General features: G+C 34.6%; 1 protein-coding gene across 1 annotated transcript in view; it reads right to left on the bottom strand.

Moving 5' to 3' along the window:
• The window catches only part of LOC133038189 (uncharacterized), a 32,471-nt gene extending 7,349 nt beyond the window's left edge, over positions 1 to 25,122 (bottom strand). Inside the window, exons 1-2 of the mRNA XM_061116273.1 lie at positions 24,997 to 25,122; positions 24,435 to 24,753 (exon numbers count right to left, since the gene is read on the bottom strand). Coding sequence (XP_060972256.1) covers positions 24,435 to 24,753; positions 24,997 to 25,122 — 445 coding nt within the window. The remainder of the gene's footprint in view (positions 1 to 24,434; positions 24,754 to 24,996) is intronic.
• Positions 25,123 to 26,649: the final 1,527 nt, after the last annotated feature.

The following is a 26,649-nucleotide window of genomic DNA, read 5'->3' as shown; positions in this document are numbered from 1 at the left end:
CATGGGATTGTTTCCCAAAATTCATTTTTCCTTTTTTTTTAAATATTTCTAAATTGAAATGGTTCCAATTTTAAATATTTTCAATTTGGAATTTTTCCAATTTTTAAATATTTCTATTTTGGAATGTTTCCAATTTTAAATATTTCCTATTATTGTCAGATTTAAAAATTTATTAACTTCTTTAATACTTATTTATTATTTAATTATAAGATTAGATATTTTAAATTAAAAGATAACTTTATCTTTTTATTTAAAATATTATATTAAAATTATCTTATATGACAAATTAAATAATTAATAAATTTGAAATTAACGTAGATATTTTTATAGATATACTTACCATAATGTTTTTTAAATTCAAAAATTTGTTATTTTGTTAAATATTTAATTATTTATAAATTATAAGTTTAAAAATGATATTTTTTCTATATATATCATTTTTTTTTTCTTATTGGAAATTTATAAATCATATCCTAAATATTTAAATAACATAGATATTTTGTAGAGATTTGAATATTGCTTAATTTGAGATATTTTGACATATAATTATGGTAATTATTATTCATTTATTATTTTATTCCTAAAATAATAATTATCTAACCAAATCTATTTTAAAATTAGTTTATTTTATTAAATTATACGATCTGAAAGTGATATTGAAGATTCTTTCCTTTCAAATCATTGATCTTATTAGATATTTAATTTAATTTGATTCAAATAAACCTAGATATTTTAAAAATTAGTTTCCTTTATTTGGTGAGTTTAAGAATAATAATTTAATTATATTAATAACTTATTTCACATCTGTTACATGGACAATGTTTGTTTATTTTATATTATTTATTCAAAAACTTTTTTTTTTTAACAAACCTATTATTTATTTGATCTGAATTGCTATGATTAACTTGTTGACAGATCCAATGATCTGATTTTAATCATAGCCAATTGACGATAGATCTTATAAATAATTTGTAACATGTAAATTTTGTACTTCTTTCATCTGTGTAAACCTAGTAACATGATAGGGCCCATCCAAATCATTTGACCTGTGTGAGCCTATATGTTTGCTATTGGTCTTAGATGCATATAGGAAGCCCATTTAAGTTTTTACTAAGTAAATGGATTAGGTTGCTAAAATAAATTTTGACATAAGTAAATTTATTTAGGTCCAATTAGATTTGGGCTTATTCAATGAATAACAATTGTTTATTTAAAGGTTAAATTCCTCTCTTTTGGGCTTTGTGTGAGAGTTGGGGGCCAATAGAAGTGGGTACGATATACTGAACCCAGCTCCCCCTCACATGAACTACCCCAATTGTGAAGGCCCATTTGCCTTATTTAAATAATTGTATTAGGTTAATTATATTAGTCTAACCTAATTAAAATTGAATTAGCAACATAATTAACTTTTAAAATATATGAAATTTATTTTTCAATTAATATTTTAAAGTTAATTTTAGAAAAACACTTAGTTAATGATATATTTTAGATAGTTATTTCTAGTACTAATTATTATTTCTAATATTAAATAGGAAAATATCATTGATTGTGAAATTAATTGTTTAATAATTAATTTTGGTACAATCTAAGTTTAGTATATTTTCCTAGTATTAAACTAGAATTAATAATTAAGTTTCCTCAATACTTAATTATTTATTTCTTGAATTTAATGCATTTAATTAAATTGAAAATTTCAATATCTAAGTTGATTTACATCATGATACTTAAATATTGTTATTTTCATGTTATTTAATTAAAAATTAGAAATTATTTTAAGTTTGGAATCTTAATTCAGAAAAACTTAAGCTTGAATAATTTTCAAAATATATTTTATTTTATTTTATTAATCATTTCCCAAAATTTCAAAATTACATTTCTTTAATGTAGAACTTTCGAATTTTATTTGAAAAATAGATTAAAGTTGAAAATTATTTATTTAATTTGTGACCAACTTAAATCAATATTTTTTCCATTTAATGATTAATTAAAATAAATGAATTAAAATATATTATAATTAGAAATTGAATAAATTAGTCAATGAAAGTCTAGATAGATATTATCTGGTTTGCTTGAAGTATTTTTCTTGTGTATTTAATTAAATAGAAAATTAATATTTAAGTTGATTTTTAATCATGATACTTAAATATTTGAAATTTTTCTTAGATATTTAATTCAATAGGGAAATTATATTTTCTTTTTTGTTGAAAATTAATTTTCATTAATTTTGGGCCAACATAAAATTAGAGTAATTTTCCGAGATTTATTTTTATTTTATTTTAAAGCATTTTCGAAATGCAATATATATTTATAGAAAATTAAATTTGAGTTGTAAATTAATTTAAATTAATTTTGAAACAACTTAAATTGAATAATTTTCTAAATATTTATGGAAATTATTACTGAGATAGAAATAATTCACGTTATTTTCATATCCATCTAAGTATAATTTATAAATATTAAATTAAAATTTATATTTGGAATATTTCATTCTAAATAGGAAATTTTAATTAAATAAATATATATATTTATAATAAATTGATTAAAATATATATTAGAAGAAAATACAACCTTCATTAAATAATAAGCTTTATTATTATAAAGATATTCGATCTCCATTGTTGGTTTTACATAGCTATTGTTTTAGTGAGTAATCCTCCCTAATGGAGGAACGGTTATTATCAAGTTAGCACCGTTTAATCTCGAAAGATAAGTAATCTTGTAAGTTTTTTATATAGTATTGATCACCCTAATGGTGGCGACTGTATAAGACTTGCAAGAATATGAAACAATGGTGGAAGCTCATAAGATAAAATAGCCTTAACTCTCGCCTAAACGGGACAACGCGGATTCCAATCTTGATCGAATAAAAGGTTGCTAGAATGTTGATCATTTTAGATGAGTTGACAACTCTATTCAATGGATGGTAGCTTTGACTCTCGCCTAAACGGGACACTGATATCAGTTTGTTGAAAACCTTAGAAATTATTTAGGATTGTATGTTTTAGTATTTTCACTTATCATTCCTATTTGCTATATGCTTCATAATTTCTGAATTTTGTATGAATTTGTATTGAACCATGTTATTTTCTGTTATCAAATTGTAGTTTAATTTCGAATCTTCATTGTTGGTCTAACTTGGTTTGTTTTTCTAATGAGATAAATCCCTAATGGATTTTCACCATTAGACTAACATAATAGTGTCAGATCTCGAAAGATAAATATTATATGTACAACATCTAGCTGTTCATCAATTGATGACACCTTAGGCTAGTATTTTACAATATGAAACAAGAAGATTATATAAATAAGATTACTTTGACTCTCGCTAATCGGAGCATCGTTGGATTCTTATTTAAAACGAAATTATCCTAATTCCTCTTAGCTTATTCATTTCGAATCAACTTAATAACATATCATTGGATGAATGGTCTATAAATCATATAAAGTCATTCTATATTTTCTTTTAAGAAATTAAATGACACATATGATTATATTCCCGAAATTCTATCCTAAAATGATAGAAATCCTCAATCTTAGAAATCTCCTACTTGTATAGGCAAATCATAGAGTTAGATTAGTAGTGGTGGTCCAAGAAAGAATTACTAATTATACAGTTACACTTTCACAAGTGTTTCATAACCATTTTCTTTCAATGGATTTAAATTTTATGAGTTTACTATTTTGTGACCAGAATCCACTTGCACTATTCTAAGAACTCTTTGTTGTAACTAAATCTAAGTCATCAAAAGATACAACCACATTTTATAAATCTATGGCATTTGTATCTTGTTCATAATGGTTTTGACAAGATCATTCTCTGCAAAGAGTTAATATGCCTATAACCACTGAAAGTAAGTTCATCTCATTCGCAGATGGATGTACATTCAGGGGTGGATATGAGTTTTCGTTGTATTTTTAAAACGATCACTCTAGATTTTACCTTATGCAAAAGAAATTTGAAATGTTTGAAAAATTTCATGAATTTCTAGCAATGGTAAGTGGTTAAAGATCTTGCGAATTGAAAGGGGTGGAGAAAAAGTTAGTAGATATGCAGTTCAAAGATCATTAATTTGATTTTGAATTATATCCAAACTTACCTCCCTAGAAATTCGAGTTGCATATTGATGATTAGTTACTAGTCGTTGCCTAAATCCTTCTCTGGAAATAAAATTTCAGAATGATGCAATGGTTGTATACTTAATGTAAATCATTACTAGATTCATGGATGACCTAATCGAAATCTTAAGAAAAGCTAGAACTGCTAACCCTGGTTTGCAAGTTTGTTAGCTATTTTAAGTAATTAGGGGTGGAGCATCCCATAGTCATTAGATAAGAAAGTATTTGTTTAAACAAATACTACTTTTCTAAGAAAATGACTAAGTCTAAAAATAAAGTAGCAAATAAAGGAGATTATTTTTTCTTGATTCCATAAGTGTTCTATCATCTTATTCGTTACAAGATGATCCCACTGCCTCTGTTGTTTTAACACAACCGAAGAGGTCAATACCATTTAGTTTTCTTAGACATAATTCACGGTACCTTTTCATAGTGGGAGAGTTTCAAGGAACTTTACCTTCTCATGACTTGGAAGATCTAGTGATTAAAATCCATTGTGAGTTTAAACAAGTAATAAATTGTCAAGATAAGAAACTAAGAAGAAAGCCAATAGAAATATTGTTTGATCCATTCACATGGAGTAACCTAAAGTTTTTTGTTACAAGGACATAAAAGGAAATTTTCGTTAATAAGTCTATTCAATGGACTTAACAAAATTTCCTGTTCCTAGTATTATAGGTTTGAGTTTATCTAAACCTATGGCTTGTGGTATACCTGGTAATTACTTACTCTAATGCAAGCATAAGATGCTGAAGCATTTTCTTTCCAATGGCAATCTATAGAAGCTTCACAACTTCTTAGATATAGATTTTATTTATCTAAGGAAAAGTTTCAACTGTTCCAGAAAAGATAAAGCCATGAAAGAATTTCTTAAATCAACAGTAAGAGGTCTCAGATATGCTTTTGTATGCCTTAGACCAGACACCTGCTGTTGAGTGGGAGTAATGAGTAGGTATCAGATTAATCCAGGTGAGGAACATAGGAAGACAATCAAGTAAATCTTAAGATTAAGAAGAGGAACTATATGTTAGTCAATAAGGGTGGTTTTTGAAACTCTTAGACTACACCACATCAGATCTCGAGACTTGCCTTTGTGCGAGAAAGTCTGCTGATAAGATGGTGATTACTTTGTGGGTGGAGTAGTGATTTTGGAGAAGTGTAAGAACCTATCTGAAATCTCTTTGTCTATCAGAGGGAGACTGAATGTTAAAAGTTGCAGGAAAGATACTTATTTAGTCTAAGGACAGTTCTATACATTTGTGGCACTGTTCCAACTTGCCTTAACTACAAGGGTTACTTCCTGAATAACCAAGATGTAGTTGCCAAAAGTATAGAATTCAATATCCCAAGAGAGTAGACATATAGAGAGGAATTTCACAATATCAAGGATTTTGTGATTAAGGGAAAGTAATGGTGGAGAACAGGTTGTTGTTAATTCAACCTGTCAAATCCCATTACGAGGAGTTTACTACTACTACACTTGATTCTTATATCAAGGTGTTAATGATTATTTGAAATGCACATTTTGTTTTATATTAGTGCAAGAGGGAGTTTGTTGGGTTTTATGCCCTAAATAAAACCCATTTCAATATAATCAGATTTACTTATTAATAAAGATCAAAAATAACATTTTAGGCTGCATGGTTCACATGATTTATTTCATGATTATATGTATATAATGTATGAATTCTTTTGAAGTCCAGAACATGAGTTTGTTAAAGATTATAGTGTTGTCAGCAAAGTAGAATATAATCTTAATTATATGTTCAAAAGTTTATTCCCTGATTTGTCAGATCACTGGATTTAGACTGACATTGTATAATCAACGATAGGTATTCTTACACCTTGGAAAAGTGTTATGTCCTTTCCAGGACAATGGCAAAGTTTACCAGTATCGGATGTATGGAGTGTACATTGGAAGGGACCGATATTGAACTTTGATTAGATATATTAAAACGTACCGTAATATCTATTCAATTCAATATCACATGTTGATCCTAGATCAAATGATCTTAATCCTGATATGGTTAGGTTCAATCTCAAGAGTGTTATCCGTGTTCTTTGATTTTTTAGTTAAGCCTACTTTTGGGTCAGGGTGATACGTACATTTAGGGAACACGGTAGTGCAATTGAGTGGGAGCGCTAACAGAAATATGGAATCTATAGCTTCTATCTGGCGAATAGAAAGTAAAGGATGATTTCCTTCGAGCTTAACCAAACGAAAATAAATGGTGGAGATCTCATTTCACTTAGCTGAAATATCATTTATACAGGGTTAAGTGTTTTAAGCATAAAATACATTGTATGGTGTTACGGTAATTTAATCCCTTTACAGTGTAAATCATCTATATAGAGGATCATTGATCACATTAGGGTTATAACAATGGATAACTAATGACGTGTCTATATCATGTGACATATAGAGCGTTCTATATGACTGAGAGTGCAATTCTAAGTTCTAAGTGTGGATTCAATGAGGAATTAATAAGTTAGGGAATTTACTTTGTAAATTCGGTTCGACTTATTGGAAGCTCAGTTATATAGACCCATGGTTCCCATACTAGTTGAGACCATACTACTTGTAAGACTCAGTTAATTGATTTTAATTAATCAATTAAAATTCTAAAAGTTAGACTATGTCTAATTTGTGAATTCTCACAGTTTAAGGATGAAATTGTAAATAAAAGGGTTTCTAGGTTTAATTATTAATTGAGAGACTTCGTATGTCTAATTAATAATTATTTTAAATGACAATATTATTTAATAATCCATTTTAGTTATTAAATAATTAGTTTTGGCAATTAAATTGTTAGAATTAGAAAAATGGCATTTTTGGAGAAATAGAAATAAAATTGAGGAAACTGCAAAATCCAAGTAAGGCCCATAACACACCATGGCCGGCCACATCTTTGCTTGTTTCCCAATTATTATTTTCAATTTTAATTGCCATGTAATTGCTAATCAAAGCCTAGCAATAATAGGAAAGTAGTGGATCACACTAAATAAGGCAGTTAATAAATTACACAGTAGAAGAGGAAACTGCTTATTTGGAAAGTTGAGCTCTCCCTTTTCCCTATATATAGCAACCCTTGTTCTCTTCTCTTGAATGATCATAGCTCATGAAATTAAGAGAGAAAAGAAGAGAGAAAATTTCGAAATTCCTTGAGTGAATGAGTAGTGCCCACACACATCAAGTGGTACCTCAATCATAGTATGTAAGACTATGGAAATTCTGCATCAAAGAAGGAGACAAGAAGATCCAGATTCACGTCTTGATTGTGCTCTGCTACAGAAATCAAGGGCTATAGATCTGAATGGAAGGAGTCATAATATTCCGCTGCACCCACTGTACGGTTTTCTAAACTTTATATGTGTTTATTTTCATTGTTTTAGAATTCATATTAGGTTGTTAATCCAACATACTTGGTAGTAAATCTAGATCCTGGTAAAATAATTTCCAACATAATCCTCCCTAATGGAGGAACGTTCATTACCAAGTTAGCGACGTTTAATCTCGAAAGATAAATATTCTTGTAAGTTTTTTATATAGTATTGATCACCCTAATGGTGGCGACTGTATAAGACTTGCAAGAGTATGAAACAATGGTAGAAGCTCATAAGATAGAATAGCCTTGACTCTAGCCTAAATGGGACAACGCTGGATTCCAATCTTGATCGAATAAAAGGTTGCTAGAATGTTTATCATTTTAGATGAGCTAACGACTCTATTCAATGGATGGTATCACTAACTCTCGCCTAAACGGGACATTGATTGTATGTTTTAGTATTTTCACTTATATTTAGAATTTTTCATTCTAAATCGGAATTTTAATTAAATAAATTTATATTTTAAAATAAATTGATTAAAATAAATAACAGAAGAAAATACACTTTAAATAATGAGCTTTATTATTATTAGGATATTCGATCTCCATTGTTGGTTTTACATAGCTATTGTTCAAGTGGGAGTTTGTTGGGTTTTATGCCCTAAATAAAACTCATTTCAATGTAATCAGATTTACTTATTAATAAAGATCAGAAATAACATTTTATGCTGCATGGTTCACATGATGTATTTCATGATTATATGTATATAATGTATGAATTCTTTTTAAGTCCAGAACATATGAGTTTTTTAAAGATTATAGTGTTGTCAACACAGTGGAATATAATCTTAATTATATGTTCAAAAGTTTATTCCCTGATTTGTCAGAACACTGGATTTAGACTGACATGGTATAATCAGCGATACGTATTCTTACACCTTGGAAAAGTGTTATGTCCTTTCCAGGAGATTGGTAAAGTTTACCAGTATCGGATGTATGGAGTATACATCGAAAGGGACCGGTATTGAACTTTGATTAGATATATTAAAACTTACCGTAATATTTATTCAATTCAATATCACGTGTTGATCCTAGATAAAATGATCTTAATCCTAATATTGTTAGGTTCAATCTCAAGAGTGTTATCCGTGTTCTTTGATTTGTTAGTTAAGCCTACTTTTGGGTCAGGGTGGTACGTACATTTTGGGAACACGGTAGTGCAATTGAGTGGGAGCGCTAACATAAATATGGATCTATAGCTTCTATCTGGCGAATAGAAAGTAAAGGATGATTTCCTTCGAGCTTAACCAAACGAAAATAAATGGTGGAGATCTCATTTCACTTAGCTGAAATATCATTTATACAGGGTTAAGTGTTTTAAGCATAAAATACATTGTAGGGTGTTACGGTAATTTAATCCCTTTACTGTGTAAATCATCTATATAGAGGATCATTAATCACATTAGGGTTATAAGAATGGATAACTAATGACGTGTCTTTATCATGGAACGTATAGAGCGTTCTACATGACTGAGTGTGCAATTCCAAGTTCTAAGTGTGGATTCAATGAGGAATTAATAAGTTAGGGAATTTACTTTGTAAATTCGGTTCGACTTATTGGAAGCTCGGTTGTATAGACCCATGGTCCCCATACTAGTTGAGACCATACTGCTTGTAAGACTCAGTTAATTGATTTTAATTAATCAATTAAAATTCTAAAAGTTAGACTATGTCTAATTTGTGAATTCTCACAGTTTAAGGATGAAATTGTAAATAAAAGGGATTCTAGGTTTCATTATTAATTGAGAGACTTTGTATATCTAATTAATAATTATTTTAAATGACAATATTATTTAATAATCTATTTTAGTTATTAAATAATTATTTTTGGCATTTAAATGGTTAGAATTGGAAAAATGGCATTTTTGGAGAAATAGAAATAAAATTGAGGAAACTGCAAAATCCAAGTGAGGCCCATAACACACCATGGCCGGCCACCTCTTTGCTTGTTTCCCAATTATTATTTTTAATTTTAATTGCCATGTAATTGCTAATCAAAGCCTAGCAATAATAGGAAAGTGGTGGATCACACTAAATAAGGCAGTTAATCAATTACACAGTAAAAGAGGAAACTGCTTATTTGAAAAGTTGAGCTCTCCCTTTTCCCTATATATAGCAGCCCTTGTTCTCTTCTCTTGAATGATCATAGCTCATGAAATTAAGAGAGAAAAGAAGAGAGAAAATTTTGAAATTCCTTGAGTAAATGAGTAGTGCCCACACACATCAAGTGGTACCTCAATCATAGTATGTAAGACTATGGAAATTCTGCATCAAAGAAGGAGACAAGAAGATCCAGATTCACGTCTTGATTGTGCTCTGCTACAGAAAGGAATCAAGGGCTATAGATCTGAATGGAAGGAGTCATAATATTCCCCTGCACCCACTGTACGGTTTTCTAAACTTTATATGTGTTTATTATCATTGTTTTAGAATTCATATTAGGTTGTTAATCTAACATACTTTGTAGTAAATCTAGATCCTGGTAAAATAATTTCCAACATAATCCTCCCTAATTGTAATGACCGCTCTAGTAATGTGGATTAGTAAAGGCAATTAGCACTAATTTTTATTATTTTATTATTATTTGTGAATTAATTTAATTGTGGACCCCAATATTTAAAAATAAATATTAGAGTTATAATTTCTCAATTCCGGAGATTTTATTAAACTCTAGGGGTATTATTTAGTTTATATGTGAAATATGTTAATTTTGTAATTTTTGCTTGGCGACAACGGAAAATGCGATGGATGGCTAGATTGATCACATGGGTAAGTTTAGAACCCTATTTCATAGTGGGAAATATTTTAGAGAAAATATTTTATCGGGATTGAGCGGGGTTATTGAAATTGACCATTTTACCCCTAGCTTTAGAAATGCTTAGGTTTTAACCTCAAGGGTATTTTAGTAATTTTGTTTGGGGTTGGGTGGCTGCCTAGAGGTGTGGCACGTGGCCACTTATGTTCAGCCAAAGGAAAATTGAGTTTTCCCAATTTGGAATTATCTCATTTTTGTAAAAAGAAAGAAAAACCAAAATAAGAAGAACTCTCTCTTCTTTCACCTTTCCCTCTTCGAAACCAGCAAGGCCAAGGGAATTTGCTGCTGAATTTTGGAGTTTTCAGCTAAGGATTCAAGCTAGGTTCAAGTGGAGGTAAACCCTAGACCATTAGTTGCATGTTTTTTAAGCTTTTTCTTTGGTTTGAGTATGTGAAATTTTGTTATAGGAGCTGTTAGAGTTTGATGTTGGTTGGGTTCGAATTCTAGGGTTAGGTTGAGTTGAATTTATGCCATAGTAGCTGGTTTAGAGATTGAGTGTTAGTTTTATGCAATTTTAGGTTTAAAGTTCAAAGCTTTGAGCTTTAATGGCATAATTGGATTTATTGCTTTGTTCTGTGAATTACTGCCTGGAAATCATTGTGTATGCATTGTATAGGTATACTGGAGAGTTTGGTAAGGTTTGGGCTTGATTTGAATTAAGGGGGATGATTTTTGGTTCCCAGCAGCAGAACCAGAATTCCGGTTCTGGGAGACCATTACCAACCGGTCGACCGGTTGGTGACCCAGAACCGGATTGCCGGTTGGGAACCAGTCTGCCTGTTGGGGGAATTTCCAGAACCCTAGTTTTGGCCAATTTTGAGATATTTAGGGTATTGCCATGAGGTTTATCGATAGGGAAACTTTTAGTTTCAAGTTTAAGTCACGGAAAGTGATTTAGCGAGTCACTCATCTGTGTTGCTATTATTGTGATTAGGGCATCCATCTAGCACGTGAATTTCGTTCAGGTCGGCCAGCACATTTGAATTCGGAAAACAGGTAAGAACTGTGTATAATGTATGATGTGATTATCTGAATGTGTGTATATGTGTTTATATATGCATGCTTGAATTATGTTAAGCACTACCAACACTTGTATGAACAAGTTATAGAGTGCATTGGTATAGTGATTATTGTGATAGCCAGTACGATACAGTGATACCAACACAAGCATGGGAAAATGCAAAGGTGTGTGGTACATCACTCAGTGTTACTCAGTGATCGGGATAAACCCTACCAACACTCGTACAGTGAGGTACGATGTGTATGTGGTATAGTGGTTGTACCCTGGTATTGAACGTTCATACTCATCGGTTGAGCTCTGTAAATAGGTGTATGGGCGCCTATTTACAGGTCGAAAATTATATGGTATGTTATATGCATTTCTTACTGAGTCTGTTGACTCACAGTTTCTGCTTCTATGTGTAGGTAAAGGAAAGGCGAAGGCTGAACAAGAATGAACCTGAGCTCGGGTGAGATTGTACATGTCAAGCGGCGCGACCTGGAGTGTTCGGTCTCGGGACATCTGGGAGTTATATTTTGAAAGTCGCTGTGCGACCTGGAAGTTATGTATTTTGAAATGTAAAGTTTAAACAGTAAATTTTACAAAGTTTGAAATCGGGATCCCGGGATTTGTAAATATTATATTATATTATAAAGTTTAATATTTAAAGCAAAAGTTTTAATTTAACACGTTTTTCGAGAAATTTCTTTGATTAGCAAAGATTGCACAGTAATTGAAAAAGCACTGTAGCGTGCCTTAGCATTAGGGCGTTACAATTTTGGTATCAGAGCCGCCAGGTTTGTCTACCGAAGCTTGCTATGACATGTACAATCTTCATCAGAGAAAGCTCGGTTCACGGTTCAGTAAGCCCGTACTTGTTTAGTATTTTTAATAAATGTGAATGTGAAAGCATGTTAGGAAGCATATTAGATTTAAATTAAATATATTTCCTTAAAAAGAAAAGAAAGTGTGTTGTCTTTAAGTTATTAAGAGCGGTGTTAATTTTGATCGTTGTCTAACCTGCCTGGCTAATGGATTCGCATGCTAAGTCCTATTAAATGGACGCCCCGCGAAATACAAGAAGTCAGGGTGGCATGGTTGAGACCGGAGGCGGTCAGGGGAATCCTCAAAATCCTCGTGGTCGCGGCCGTGGCCGTGGCAGAGCTCTGGGTGGTCGCCCTGTAAATCCACCTCAAGCTCCTCCTGACTGGGAGCAAAGATTTGCTGAAATGCAAGATAGAATCCGTCAGCAAGATGAAGAGATCCAAAGATTGAGGCAGCAGGGTCCTCCTGCCGTGCCTCCTCAAGAAGTTCAGGCCGTTGCAGTTCCTGCGGTGCCAGCAGAACAACCTGTTGTTGGCAACCGTATGGAACTGTTGTACGAGAGATTCCAGAAACAGGCACCTCCAGTGTTTCTAGGAGGTCCTGATGTGATGAAGGCCGAGCAGTGGCTTTCGGTGATCGAGCGTATTCTCAATTTTATGGGAGTGGTTGGAAATGATCGGGTGACCTGCGCCACTTTCCAATTTCATGAAGACACTCTCGTGTGGTGGGAATTGATAACCCTCACCCGAGATGTCACGCTGATGACCTGGGAAGAATTCAAGGAGTTGTTTAACTCCAAGTATTACAATGAAGCAGTCCGCAGTGCAAAGCGGAAAGAGTTTACTGATTTAGTTCAAACTGAGGGAATGTCAGTCACTGAATATACGACAAAGTTTGATCGGTTGGCTAAGTTGGCGGCGGGAATTGTGCCGACTAATTTTAGCAAGAAAGAAAAATATTTGGCGGGTTTGAGTTCAAAGATTCGACATGACCTAGTGATTACTACTACTGAAGCAACCACATATGCAGAGATGGTTGAGAAGGCTTTGAGAGCCGAGGGTGCAGTGAAATTTCTTCAGGAGCCCCAGGTGACTCCGAGTGTTGGTGGAACCCCCACTGTTCCTACTCCTGTTTATGGTAGGGATGGTGGTGACTCCACCACTGAGCAGAAAAGAAAAGTTGTTCCAGCTTCTGGTGGCTCGGGGCAAAGCAAGCGGTTCCGTGGGAACCAAGGCAGAGGAGGACGCCAGGGTTACTCCTACCCTGAGTGTCCACGGTGCAAGAAACATCATCCGGGAGAGTGTAACCGGAAGACATGCTTTCTGTGTGGCATGGTGGGGCATTTCAAGAAAGATTGCCCCCAGGCAAAGAAAGAGGAGCCGAAAGCTGAGGTGAAACCGGTTCCTGCTCGTGTGTTTGCCATTACCCAAGCTGATGCTGCAGCCAGTCCTTCTGTTGTGACAGGTCAGCTTCCCGTCAACAACTTGTTATTTACAGTATTATTTGACTCGGGAGCTACACGTTCATATGTGGCTACAAGAGTGATTGACCTTTTGGGTAGGCCTTGTGATATTTTAGAAAGAGGGTTTGGAACCCTAATGCCTAGCGGGGAATTGGTTATCTCTAATAGGTGTATTAGTCTATGCCAATTAGGATCGAAGATAGGGAATTGAGTACTGATCTCATAGAATTGAAACTAACTGAGTTTGATATTATACTGGGAATGGATTTCCTATCCAAGTATTCGGCCAGTATAGATTGTAGGCGTAAAATGGTGACTTTTCAGCCGGAAGGTGAAGATCCATTTGTTTATGTTGGATCAGTTCAGGGGTCTCGGATCCCGGTTATTTTTGTGATGAGGGCTAGAGATTTACTATGCGATGGTTGTGTAGGATTTGTAGCGGTGGTATTTGACTCCAGCAGACCTGAAACATTTGGGCCTGAGGTAGTCCGGGTGGTGAAAGATTTTCTTGATGTGTTTCCCGAGTCGTTGCCGGGATTGCCGCCACAGCGAGAGATTGATTTTGTAATTGATTTGGCACCTGGAGTTGAACCTGTTTCTAAAGCTCCATATAGGATGGCTCCAGCAGAACTCAAGGAGCTTAAGTTGCAACTTCAGGGGATGCTTGACATTGGGTTTATTCGACCCAGTGTGTCGCCCTGGGGAGCTCCGGTTCTTTTTGTGAAAAAGAAAGATGGTTCCCTCAGAATGTGTATTGATTATCGGGAACTAAACAAGCTGACGATTAAGAACAAGTACCCGTTGCCTAGGATCGATGATCTGTTCGATCAGCTTCAGGGAAAGACAGTGTTTTTGAAAATTGATTTACGGTCTGGTTATCATCAACTCAGAATTCGGGAGGAGGACATACCGAAGACTGCTTTTAGAACCAGATATGGGCACTATGAGTTTCTTGTAATGTCATTCGGATTGACTAATGCTCCTGCGGCCTTTATGGATCTTATGAATAGGGTATTCAAGGATTTCCTCGATAACTGCGTTATAGTGTTTATCGATGACATCCTTGTATACTCTCAGTCAGAAGAGGAGCACGAGCATCATCTTCGAATGGTATTACAGCGACTTAGGGATCACAAGTTGTATGCCAAGTTCAAAAAGTGCGAATTCTGGTTGTCCGAGGTGTCCTTTCTAAGTCATATTGTTGGGAAGAATGGAATTATGGTCGATCCAAACAAGGTAGAATCAGTGAAAAATTGGCCGAGGCCCAAGTCTGTGACAGAAATTCGAAGTTTTCTCGGGTTAGCAGGATATTATCGACGTTTCGACGAAGGATTTTCTAAACTTTCTATGCCCCTAACCGAATTGACCAAGAAAAATCAGAGATTTGTGTGGTCAGATAAGTGTGAGTCAAGCTTTCAGGAGTTGAAGCAACGTTTGATAACAGCTCCGGTGTTAGCTTTGCCATCAGATCAAGAGAAATTCGTTGTTTATTGTGATGCATCCAGACAGGGTCTGGGATGTGTTCTGATGCAAGCTGACAGAGTCATAGCCTATGCCTCTCGTCAACTGAAGGATTATGAGTAGCGTTACCCAACTCATGATTTAGAGCTCGCTGCTGTGGTTTTTGCTTTAAAGATATGGCGACATTATCTTTACGGTGAAAAGTGTGAGATTTATACTGACCATAAAAGTCTCAAATACTTTTTCACTCAAAAAGATCTGAATATGAGGCAGAGAAGGTGGTTGGAGTTGGTTAAGGACTACGACTGTGAAATTTTATATCACCCCGGGAAAGCGAATGTTGTGGCCGATGCTTTAAGCAGAAAGGGTCCCGGGCAAGTTTGTACTACGGTTATGATAACTCCTCAACTAGCCTCAGAAATGGTTAGTGCAGGAATTGAGTTCGTGGTCGGGAAATTACATAATTTAATACTCCAATCTGATCTGTTGGAGAGAATCAGAAAGGCACAACTGGAAGATCCCGAGCTAGTTAAAGTTCGAGACGAAGTAGTGGCTGGTCGGCCTAGAGGCTTTTCAGTCTCGAGCAGTGGAATGTTGTTATATAAAGCTCGAGTTTGTGTTCCTAGTGTTGATGAGCTTAAGAAAGAAAAACTGGATGAAGCTCACACCACGCCTTATTCGTTGCATCCGGGAACCACCAAGATGTATCAGGATTTGAAATCCTACTTCTGGTGGTATGGGATGAAAAGAGATGTGGTAGATTATGTGTCCAAGTGCTTAACCTGCCAGCAGAGTAAAGCTGAACATCAGAGGCCGGCAGGGTTATTGCAACCTTTAGTCCTTCCAGAATGGAAGTGGGAGGACATTGCAATGGATTTCGTAACTGGTTTGCCTAGAACTACGGGGATGTATGATTCTGTATGGGTCATCGTGGACAGATTCACAAAATCGGCTCACTTTCTACCAGTGAAAGTTTCATATTCAGTGGATCAGTATGCTGAATTGTATGTGAAGGAGATAGTTCGTCTCCACGGAGCCCCTAAATCTATTGTGTCGGATAGGGATCCACAGTTCACATCGAAGTTTTGGGTGAGCCTTCAGAAGGCTATGGGTACCAAGTTAAAGTTTAGTACAGCCTTTCACCCTCAGACTGATGGTCAGTCAGAAAGAACTATCCAGATTTTAGAAGACCTACTGCGAGCCTGTGTCATGCACTTTGAGGGTTCATGGAGTAAGTACTTGCCTTTAATTGAATTCTCCTACAACAACAGCTACCAAAGTACAATAGGGATGGCTCCCTATGAGATGTTATATGGTAGAAAATGTGGTTCTCCTATTCATTGGGACGAGACAAGAGAAAGGAAGTACCTGGGTCCAGAGTTAGTGCAAAGGACCAATGAAGCTATTGATAAGATTAAGGCTCGGATGCTTGCTTCTCAAAGCAGGCAGAAAAGTTATGCTGATCCGAAGCGCAGAGATGTTACATTTCCGGCAGGGGAACATGTTTTCCTGCGGGTTTCACCAATGAAGGGTATTAGGCGCTTCGGGAAGAAGGGTAAGTTAAGCCCTAGGTTCATTGGGCCATTTCAGATACTCGAGAAGGTCGGGCAGGCAGCGTATCGGCTAGCCTTACCACCAGCATTATCGGCTGTTCATGACGTATTTCACATTTCTATGTTAAGGAAATACGTGTCAGACCCGACTCATGTCTTGAGCTATGAAGCCCTTGAACTACAACCAGACTTATCCTATGAAGAGCAACCTGTTCAGATTTTGGATAGAAAGGAAAAAGTTCTTCGCAACAAGACTATTACACTAGTTAAGGTGCTCTGGAGGAACAGTAAGGTGGAAGAAGCCACCTGGGAATTGGAGTCGGATATGAGGACTCAACATCCACAGCTATTCAGGTTAGATTTCGGGGACGAAATCCTATTAACGGGGGGATAATTGTAATGACCGCTATAGTAATGTGGATTAGTAAAGGCAATTAGCACTAATTTTTATTATTTTATTATTATTTGTGAATTAATTTAATTGTGGACCCCAATATTTAGAAATAAATATTAGAGTTATAATTTCTCAATTCCGGAGATTTTATTATACTCTAGGGGTATTATTTAGTTTATATGTGAAATATGTTAATTTTGTAATTTTTGCTCGGCGACAACGGAAAATGCGATGGATGGCTAGATTGATCACATGGGTAAGTTTAGAACCCTATTTAATAGTGGGAAATATTTTAGGAAAAATATTTTATCGGGATTGAGCGGGGTTATGGAAATTTACCATTTTACCCCTAGCTTTAGAAATGCTTAGGTTTTAACCTCAAGGGTATTTTAGTAATTTTGTTTGGGGTTGGGTGGCTGCCTAGAGGTGTGGCACGTGGCCACTTATGTTCAGCCAAAGGAAATTGAGTTTTCCCAATTTGGAATTATCTCATTTTGTTGTAAAAAGAAAGAAAAACCAAAATAAGAAGAACTCTCTCTTCTTTCTCCTTTCCCTCTTCGAAACCAGCAAGGCTAAGGGAATTTGCTGCTGAATTTTGGAGTTTTCAGCTAAGGATTCAAGCTAGGTTCAAGTGGAGGTAAACCCTAGACCATTAGTTGCATGTTTTTAAGCTTTTTCTTTGGTTTGAGTATGTGAAATTTTGTTATAGGAGCTGTTAGAGTTTGATGTTGGTTGGGTTCGAATTCTAGGGTTAGGTTGAGTTGAATTTATGCCATAGTAGCTGGTTTAGAGATTGAGTGTTAGTTTTATGCAATTTTAGGTTTAAAGTTCAAAGCTTTGAGCTTTAATGGCATAATTGGATTTATTGCTTTGTTCTGTGAATTACTGCCTGGAAATCATTGTGTATGCATTGTATAGGTATACTGGAGAGTTTGGTAAGGTTTGGGCTTGATTTGAATTAAGGGGGATGATTTTTGGTTCCCAGCAGCAGAACCGGAATTCCGGTTCTGGGAGACCAGTACCAACCGGTCGACCGGTTGGTGACCCAGAACCGGATTGCCGGTTGGGAACCGGTCTGCCTGTTGGGGGAATTTCCAGAACCCTAGTTTTGGCCAATTTTGAGATATTTAGGGTATTGCCATGAGGTTTATCGATAGGGAAACTTTTAGTTTCAAGTTTAAGTCCCGGAAAGTGATTTAGCGAGTCACTCATCTGTGTTGCTATTATTGTGATTAGGGCATCCATCTAGCACGTGAATTCCGTTCAGGTCGGCCAGCACACTTGAATTCGGAAAACAGGTAAGAACTGTGTATAATGTATGATGTGATTATCTGAATGTGTGTATATGTGTTTATATATGCATGCTTGAATTATGTTAAGCACTACCAACACTTGTATGAACAAGTTATAGAGTGCATTGGTATAGTGATTATTGTGATAGCGAGTACGATACAGTGATACCAACACAAGCATGGGAAAATGCTAAGGTGTGTGGTACATCACTCAGTATTACTCAGTGATTGGGATAAACCCTACCAACACTCGTACAGTGAGGTACGATGTGTATGTGGTATAGTGGTTGTACCCTGGTTTGAACGTTCATACTCATCGGTTGAGCTCTGTAAATAGGTGTATGGGCGCCTATTTACAGGTCGGAAATTATATGGTATGTTATATGCATTTCTTACTGAGTCTGTTGACTCACAGTTTCTGCTTCTATGTGTAGGTAAAGGAAAGGCGAAGGCTGAACAAGAATGAACCTGAACTCGGGTGAGATTGTACATGTCAAGCGGCGCGACCTGGAGTGTTCGGTCTCGGGACATCTGCGAGTTATATTTTGAAAGTCGCTGTGCGACCTGGAAGTTATGTATTTTGAAATGTAAAGTTTAAACAGTAAATTTTACAAAGTTTGAAATCGGGATCCCGGGATTTGTAAATATTATATTATATTATAAAGTTTAATATTTAAAGCAAAAGTTTTAATTTAACACGTTTTTCGAGAAATTTCTTTGATTAGCAAAGATTGCACAGTAATTGAAAAAACACTGTAGCGTGCCTTAGCATTAGGGCGTTACACTAATGGAGGAACGTTCATTACCAAGTTAGCGACGTTTAATCTCGAAAGATAAGTATTCTTGTAAGTTTTTTATATAGTATTGATCACCTTAATGGTGGCGACTGTATAAGACTTGCAAGAGTATGAAACAATGGTGGAAGCTCATAAGATAGAATAGCCTTGACTCTAGCTTAAATGGGACAACGCTGGATTCCAATGTTGATCGAATAAAAGGTTGCTAGAATGTTTATCATTTTAGATGAGCTAACGACTCTATTCAATGGATGGTATCACTGATTCTCGCCTAAACGGGACACTGATTGTATATTTTTGTATTTTCACTTGTCATTCCTACTTGCTATGTGTTTAATAATTTCTGAATTGTGTATGAATTTATATTGAACCATTATATTTTCTGTTATTAAATTGTAGTTTAATTCCGAATCTTCATTGTTGGACTAACTTGGTTTGTTGTTCTAATGAGATAAATCCCTAATGGATTGTCAACATTAGACAAACATAATAGTGTTAGATCTCGAAAGATAAATATTGTAAATGTAACATCTAGCTGTTCATCAATTGATGACACCTTAGACTAGTATTTACAATATGAAACAAGAAGATTGTATAAATAAGATTACTTTGACTCTCGCTAATCGGAGCATGGTTGGATTCTTATTTAAATACGAAATTATCGTAATTCCTCTTAGCTTATTCATTTCGAATTAGCTCAATAACATATCATTGGATGAATGGTGTATAAATCATTTCATGTCATTCTATATTTTCTCTTAAGAAAATAAATGACGCATATGATTATATTCCCGAAATTCTGTCCCAAAATGATATAAATCCTCAATCTTAAAAATCTCCTACTAGTATGGGCAAATCAGACTTAGACTTAAATTAGTAGTGGTGGTCCAAGAAAGAATTACTCATTATACAGTTACACTTTCACAAGTGTTTAATAACCATTTTCTATCAATGGATTCAAACTGTATGTTAGTAAGGAATATGAGTTTAGAATTGTGCGACCAGAATCTACTTGCACTATTCTAAGAACTGTTTAATATAACTCACCTAAGTCATCAAAAGACTACAACCACATTTTTTTTAATCTATGGCATTTGTATCTTGTTGATAGTGGTTTTGACAAGATCAATCTTTGCAAAGAGTTAATATGCCTATATCCACTGAAAGTAAGTTCATCTCATTTTTAGACGGATGTACATTCAGAGGTGGATATGAGTTTTTTGTTATATTCTTAAAACGATCACTCTAGATTTTTCCTTATGCACAAGAAATTTGAAATGTTTGAAAAATTTCATTAATTTCTAGCAATGGTGAAAAACCATTAAGGTAAGTGGTTAAAGATCTTGCGAACTGATAGGGGTGGAGAAATAGTTAGTAGATATGCAGTTCAATGATCATTAAGTTATTTTTTGAATTATATCCAAACTTACCTTCCCAGAAATTCGAGTTGCATATTGATGATTAGTGACTAGTCGTTGCCTAAGTCCTTCTATGGTAATACAATTTCAGAATAATGCAATGGTTGGGTACTTAGTGTAAACCATTACTAGATTCATGGATGACCTAATCGAAATCTTAATAAAAGCTAGAACTGTTAACCATGGTTTGCATGTTTGTTAGCTATTCTAAGTGATTAGGGGTGGAACATTCCATAGTCAATAGATAAGAAAAGTCTTTGTTTAAACAAATACTAATTTTCTAAGAAAATGACTAAGTCTGAAAATAAAGTAGCAAATAAATGAGATATTTTTTTCTTGATTCCAAAAGTGTTCTATCATCTTATTCTTTACAAGATGATCCCACTGCCTCTGTTGTTTTGACACAACCGAAGAGGTCAATACCATTTAGTTTTCTTAGACACAATTCACGGTACCTTGTCGCAGTGGGAGGGTTTCTAGGAACTCACCTTCTTATGACTTGAAAGACACTAGTGATTAAAATCCATTGTGAGTTTAAACAAGTAATGGATTGTCAAAATAAGAAACTAAGAAGAAAGCCAATAGAACTATGGTTTAATCCATTCACATGGAATAACCTAAAGTTTTCTATTACAAGGACATAAAAGGAAATTTTCGTTTATAAGTCCATTCAATGGACTTAACAAAACTTCCTGTTCCTAGTATTATAGGTTTGAGTTTATCTAAACCTATGGCTTGTGGTATACCTGGTAATTACTTACTCTAATGCAAGCAACTTACTTTAGTAAGATGCTGAACCATTTTCTTTCTAATGGCAATCTATAGAAGCTTCACAATTTCTTAGACATAGATTTTATTTATCTAAGGAAAAGTCTCAACTATTCCAGAAAAGATAAAGCCATGAAAGAATTTCTTATATCAACAGTAAGAGGTCTTAGATATGCTTTTGCATGCCTTAGACCAGACACCTGCTGTTGAGTTGGAGTAATGAGTAGGTATCAGATTAATCTAGGAAAGGAACATTGGAAGACAATCACGTAAATCTTAAGATTAAGAAGATGAACTATATGTTAGTCGATAAGTGTGTGTTTAAAACTCTTAGAAAGTCTACTTATAAGATAGTAATTACTCTAGGGGTGGAGTAGTGATTTTGGAGAAGTGTAAAAACCTATTTGAAATCTCTTAGTCTACTAGAGAGAGACTGAATGTTAAAGATACAGGAAAGGTACTTATTCAGTCTAAGGAAAGTTCTATACATTTGTGGCATCGTTTCAACATTTCTTAACTACTAGTGTTACTTCCTGAATAAACAAAAAGTAGTTGCCAAAAGTATAGAATCCAGTATCCCAAGAGAGTAGACATATAGAGAGGAATTTCACAATATCAAGGATTTTGTGATTAAGGAAGAATACTGGTGGAGAAAAGGTTGTGGTTAATTCAACCTGTCAGATCCTATTACGAGGAGTATACTACTACTACACTTGATTTGTATATCAAGGTGTTGAGATTATTTGAAATGCACATTTTGATATTAGTGCAAGAGGGAGTTTGTTGGGTTTTATGCCCTAAATAAAACTCATTTCAATATAATCTCATTTACTTAATAATAAAGATCAGAAATAACATTTTTATGTTGCATGGTTCACATGATTTATTTCATGATTATATGCATATAATGTATGAATTCTATTTAAGTCGAGAACATATGAATTTGTTAATGATTATAGTGTTGTCAGCAAAGTGGAATATAATCTTAAATATATTTTCGAAAGTTTATTCCCTGATTTGTCAGTTCACTGGATTTAGACTGGCATGATAATCAGCGATAGGTATTCTTACACCTTGGATAAGTGTTATGTCCTTTCCAGGGCATTGGCAAAGTTTACCAGTATCGGATGTATGGAGTATACATCGGAAGGGACCGATATTGAACTTTGATTAGATTTATTAAAATTAACCGTAATATCTATTCAATTCAATATCACTTGTTGATCCTAGATCAAATGATCTTAATCCTGATATGGTTAGGTTCACTCTCAAGAGTATTATACATGTTCATTGATTTGTTAGTTAAGCCTACTTTGAGGTCAGGGTGATACGTACATTTTGGGAACATGATAGTATAATTGAGTGGAAGCGCTAACATAAATATGGAGTCTATAACTTCTATAGGAATTTAAAAGTGAAACGATGATATCCTACGAGCTTGGCTAAACAGAGATAAATGGTGGAGATCTCATTTCACTTCGATGAAATATCATTTATACGGAGCTAAGTGTTTTAAGGATAAAATACATTGAAGGGTGTAACGGTAATTTAGTGCCTATTTAATGTAGATCATCTATTAGAGGGTCATTGATCAAATTAGGATTATAACAATGGATAACTAATACCGTATCTATATCGTAGAACATATAGAGCGTTCTATATGACTGAGAGTGCAATTTCAAGTTCTAAGTGTGGATTCAATAAGGAATTAATAAGTTAGGGAATTTACTTGATAAATTCGGTTCGACTTAGTGGAAGCTCGGTTATATAGGCCCATGGTCCCCATACTAGTTGAGACCATACTGCTTGTAAGACTCAGTTAATTGGTTTTAATTAATCAATTATAATTCTCAAATTAGACTATGTCTATTTGTAAATTTATCACTTATCAAGGGCGAAACTATAAAGAAAGAGTTTATAGGGTATATTTGTTAATTAAGAGACTTTGGTTAGTCTAATTAATAAATATAATAAATGACAATATTATTTAGTAACTATTTATAGTTATTAAATAGTTAAAATTGACATTTAAATGGTTGAATTTGAAAACTGGCAATTTTGAGAAAATGGGATACAGAAATGATAAAACAGGAAAGTTGAAAAAGTGAGGCCCATTTCCATATGCTATGGCCGGCCACATGCATAGCTTTTATCATTTAATGTTTTCATTATTTTAATGGCAAGTGATTCAACCCTAACCCTATGTGGTATTCTATAAATAAAAAGTAATGGCTTCAGGAAAGTATGACAATTGCATCTCATTCCTTTCAGAGAAAATTCCTGAGCTGCCACCTCTCTCTCTCTTTCTTATTCTTCTTTGTTTCGATGCCTAAGTGATAGAGTAGTGCCCACACACATCAAGTGGTATCTCAATCATAGTGTGAAAGATTGTGTAGAATCTAACCAACAAGAAGGAGAATCAGCATCAAGGAAGGAGAGAAAGAGATCCAGGTTCAGATCTTGATTATGTTCTGCTACAGAAAGGAATCAAGGGCTAGATATCTGAATGGAAGGAGTCATTATATTCCGCTGCACCCAATGTAAGGTTTCCTAAACTTTATATGTGTTTATTTCATTGTTTTAGAATTCATATTAGGATGTTAATGAAACATACATGGTAGTAAATCTAGATCCTGGTAAAATATTTCCAACACCTAAACCTAGCAGTTGTCTATAAATAGAAAGTGATGGCTCACACCAAATCAAGCAGTTAAGCAATTGTTTAGCAATTCAGGAAACTGCCTCTTTTTCAAAAAGTTGAGCCTTCCCTTTTCTCTCTATAGCCAAACCCCTTTTCTCTTGTCTTGCTCTTCCAATTTCGAATACCCTAGTGAAAAGAGTAGTGCCCACACACAACAAACAGTACCTCAATCATCGTTTGGAAGATTGTGAAGGATCCAAATCCAAGAGAAGGAAATTCGGGCTCAGATCTAGACAATACTATGCAACAGAAAGGGTACAAGGGTTAGAGATCTGAGTGGAAGGAGACATATTATTCCGCTGCAACCAATATAAGGTTTTCTTAACTTTATATGTGTTTATTATCGTTTTAGAGAGTTCATATTTAGGATGGTAAATAACATACTTGTGAGTAGATCTAAGTTCCTGGTAAAAATAATTCCATCACAAACACTGCAGCGATGCCACGGGGCGACTCAACCCAAACATTATTCTTATCAAAAATGCCACCAATAACATTTTTCTTTTTACGATGAGTAGCACTTTGATGAAAAAAAGCTGAGTTTTTGTCACCCAATTTCAACCAAGAGTTCTTAGCATGAGAGAACCAGTACTTTTCGTCTTTGTAGAGCAGAACGTCAAGCTCTTTTTCCAGTTTCTTGCAATACAACCAATTACTATCATTTAAGTTAGATTCAAGCACCTGTAACTCCTTCTTCTTCTTGCGGATAGCCTCGCGTGTCCTCTTAAAAACCATACCATGAACTCCCGAAACACCCTTAATCTTCTATTGCACACCACCAATATCAGTTGACTCAGATGACCCCCAGAGATCAGCAATAATTTCCCGCCAACCAGGATCATTCGCTCAAGCCATTTCAAAGTGAAACCGGCCTTTTTGCTTAGGCCGTCTCCTAGATTCACAAGCACGGAGGATACAAGTCAAGAGAGGTCTATGGTCCGACCCCCAGAGCTTCAGGTGCGACACATAAGAATTCAGAAACATTGAATGCCAGCTACTAGAACACACCATGCGATCCAGACGTTCTTGCAAGAAAGAGCCATTCGTGTGCTTATTACACCACGTGAAACGAGCTCCTTCATAACCCATATCAGGAAGACCACATTTTGCCAAAGCATTACAAAAACCATTCATAAGACTCTGAGCACGGACCGAACCACCACTTTTCTCATAGGAGAAAAGAATCTCATTAAAATCCCCACCCCCAAACGAGGGGCCAGATTACCCATCAGCCAACCGCTCAAGAAGACACCAAAACTGGGACCTAAGGTGCGCCTCTGATTAGCCATAAAACCCAGTATAACGCCACCATAAATTACCATGTGAGAACTGTTGGAATTACATTTATCCATGATCTTAGATCTATTTGCAAGTATGTTGATTTAACAACCTAATATTGAACTTCTAAAACGATGAACTAAACACATAAAAGTTAAGAATAACTTACAGTGATTGCAACGGAATTAATGTCTCCTTCCACTCAGATCTCTAACCCTTGATTCCTGTCTGTAGCAGAGTATAATCAAGATCTGAGCCCGAAAGTTCTTCAGTTGGATGTGATCCTTCACAGTCTTCCAAACTATGATGAGAAACTGAATGATGTGTGTGGGCACTTCTCTCTCACTAGGGATTTCGAAATTTCTCTCTTGTTTTTCTCTCTTGATTTCGTGTGACATACTTTGCAAAGCAAAGTTTTCTCAAGCTAGCACATGCATACAAAGAGAGGAGAGGGGGCTGCTATAAATAGGAAAAGGGAAGATCACAACTTTCCAAATAAACAGTTTCCTCTTTTACTGTGTAATTGAATAACTGCCTTATTTAGTGTGATTCACCACTTTCCTATTTAGGCTAGGCTTTGATTAGCAATTAAATGGCAAATTAAATTGAAAATATTAATTGGGAAAAAGCAATGATGTGGCCGGCCATGGTGGGAATGGGCCTCACATGGATTTTGCAGTTTCCTCAATTTTATTTCTATCTCTCCAAAAATGCCATTTTTCCAATTCTAATCATTTAAATGTCAAAACTAATTATTTAATAACTAAAATAGATTATTAAATAATATTGCCATTGAAAATTAATTATTAATTCAGACATGCAAAGTCTCATAATTAATAATTAAACCTAGAAACCCTCTTATTTACAATTTCATCCCTAAACTGTGAGAATTCACAAATTAGACATAGTCTAACTTTTAAAATTATAATTGATTAATCATAAATCAATTATAGAGTCTGACAAACAGTATAGTCTCAACTAGAATGGGGACCATGGATCTATATTCTGAGCTTCCAATAAATTGAACCGATTTACTAAGTAAATCCTTAACTTATTAATTCCTCGTTGAATCCACTCTTAGAACTTGGAATTGCACTCTCAGACTTATATAGAGCATATCATATGTTTCACGATATCAATATACTATCTCATATAATCATTGTTATAATCTTAATGTGATTTAGAGATCCTCTATATAGATGATTTACATCGAGACGGGACCAATTTACCGTTTACACCCCTCAATGTATTTTTCCCATTTGAACACTTAGTTACCTGTAAATGATGTTTTAGTGATCTAATATATAGTCACTGAAACAAGAGCTCATCCATTTACTTCTATTTAACTAAGCTCAAAAGGAATCATCACTTTACTTCTATACA

The sequence above is a fragment of the Cannabis sativa genome, chromosome 5, assembly GCF_029168945.1.
Source record: "Cannabis sativa cultivar Pink pepper isolate KNU-18-1 chromosome 5, ASM2916894v1, whole genome shotgun sequence".
Lineage (NCBI taxonomy): Eukaryota > Viridiplantae > Streptophyta > Magnoliopsida > Rosales > Cannabaceae > Cannabis > Cannabis sativa.
Note: the sequence above shows the minus strand (reverse complement) of the source record. Positions and strands in the feature narration are given on the sequence as shown.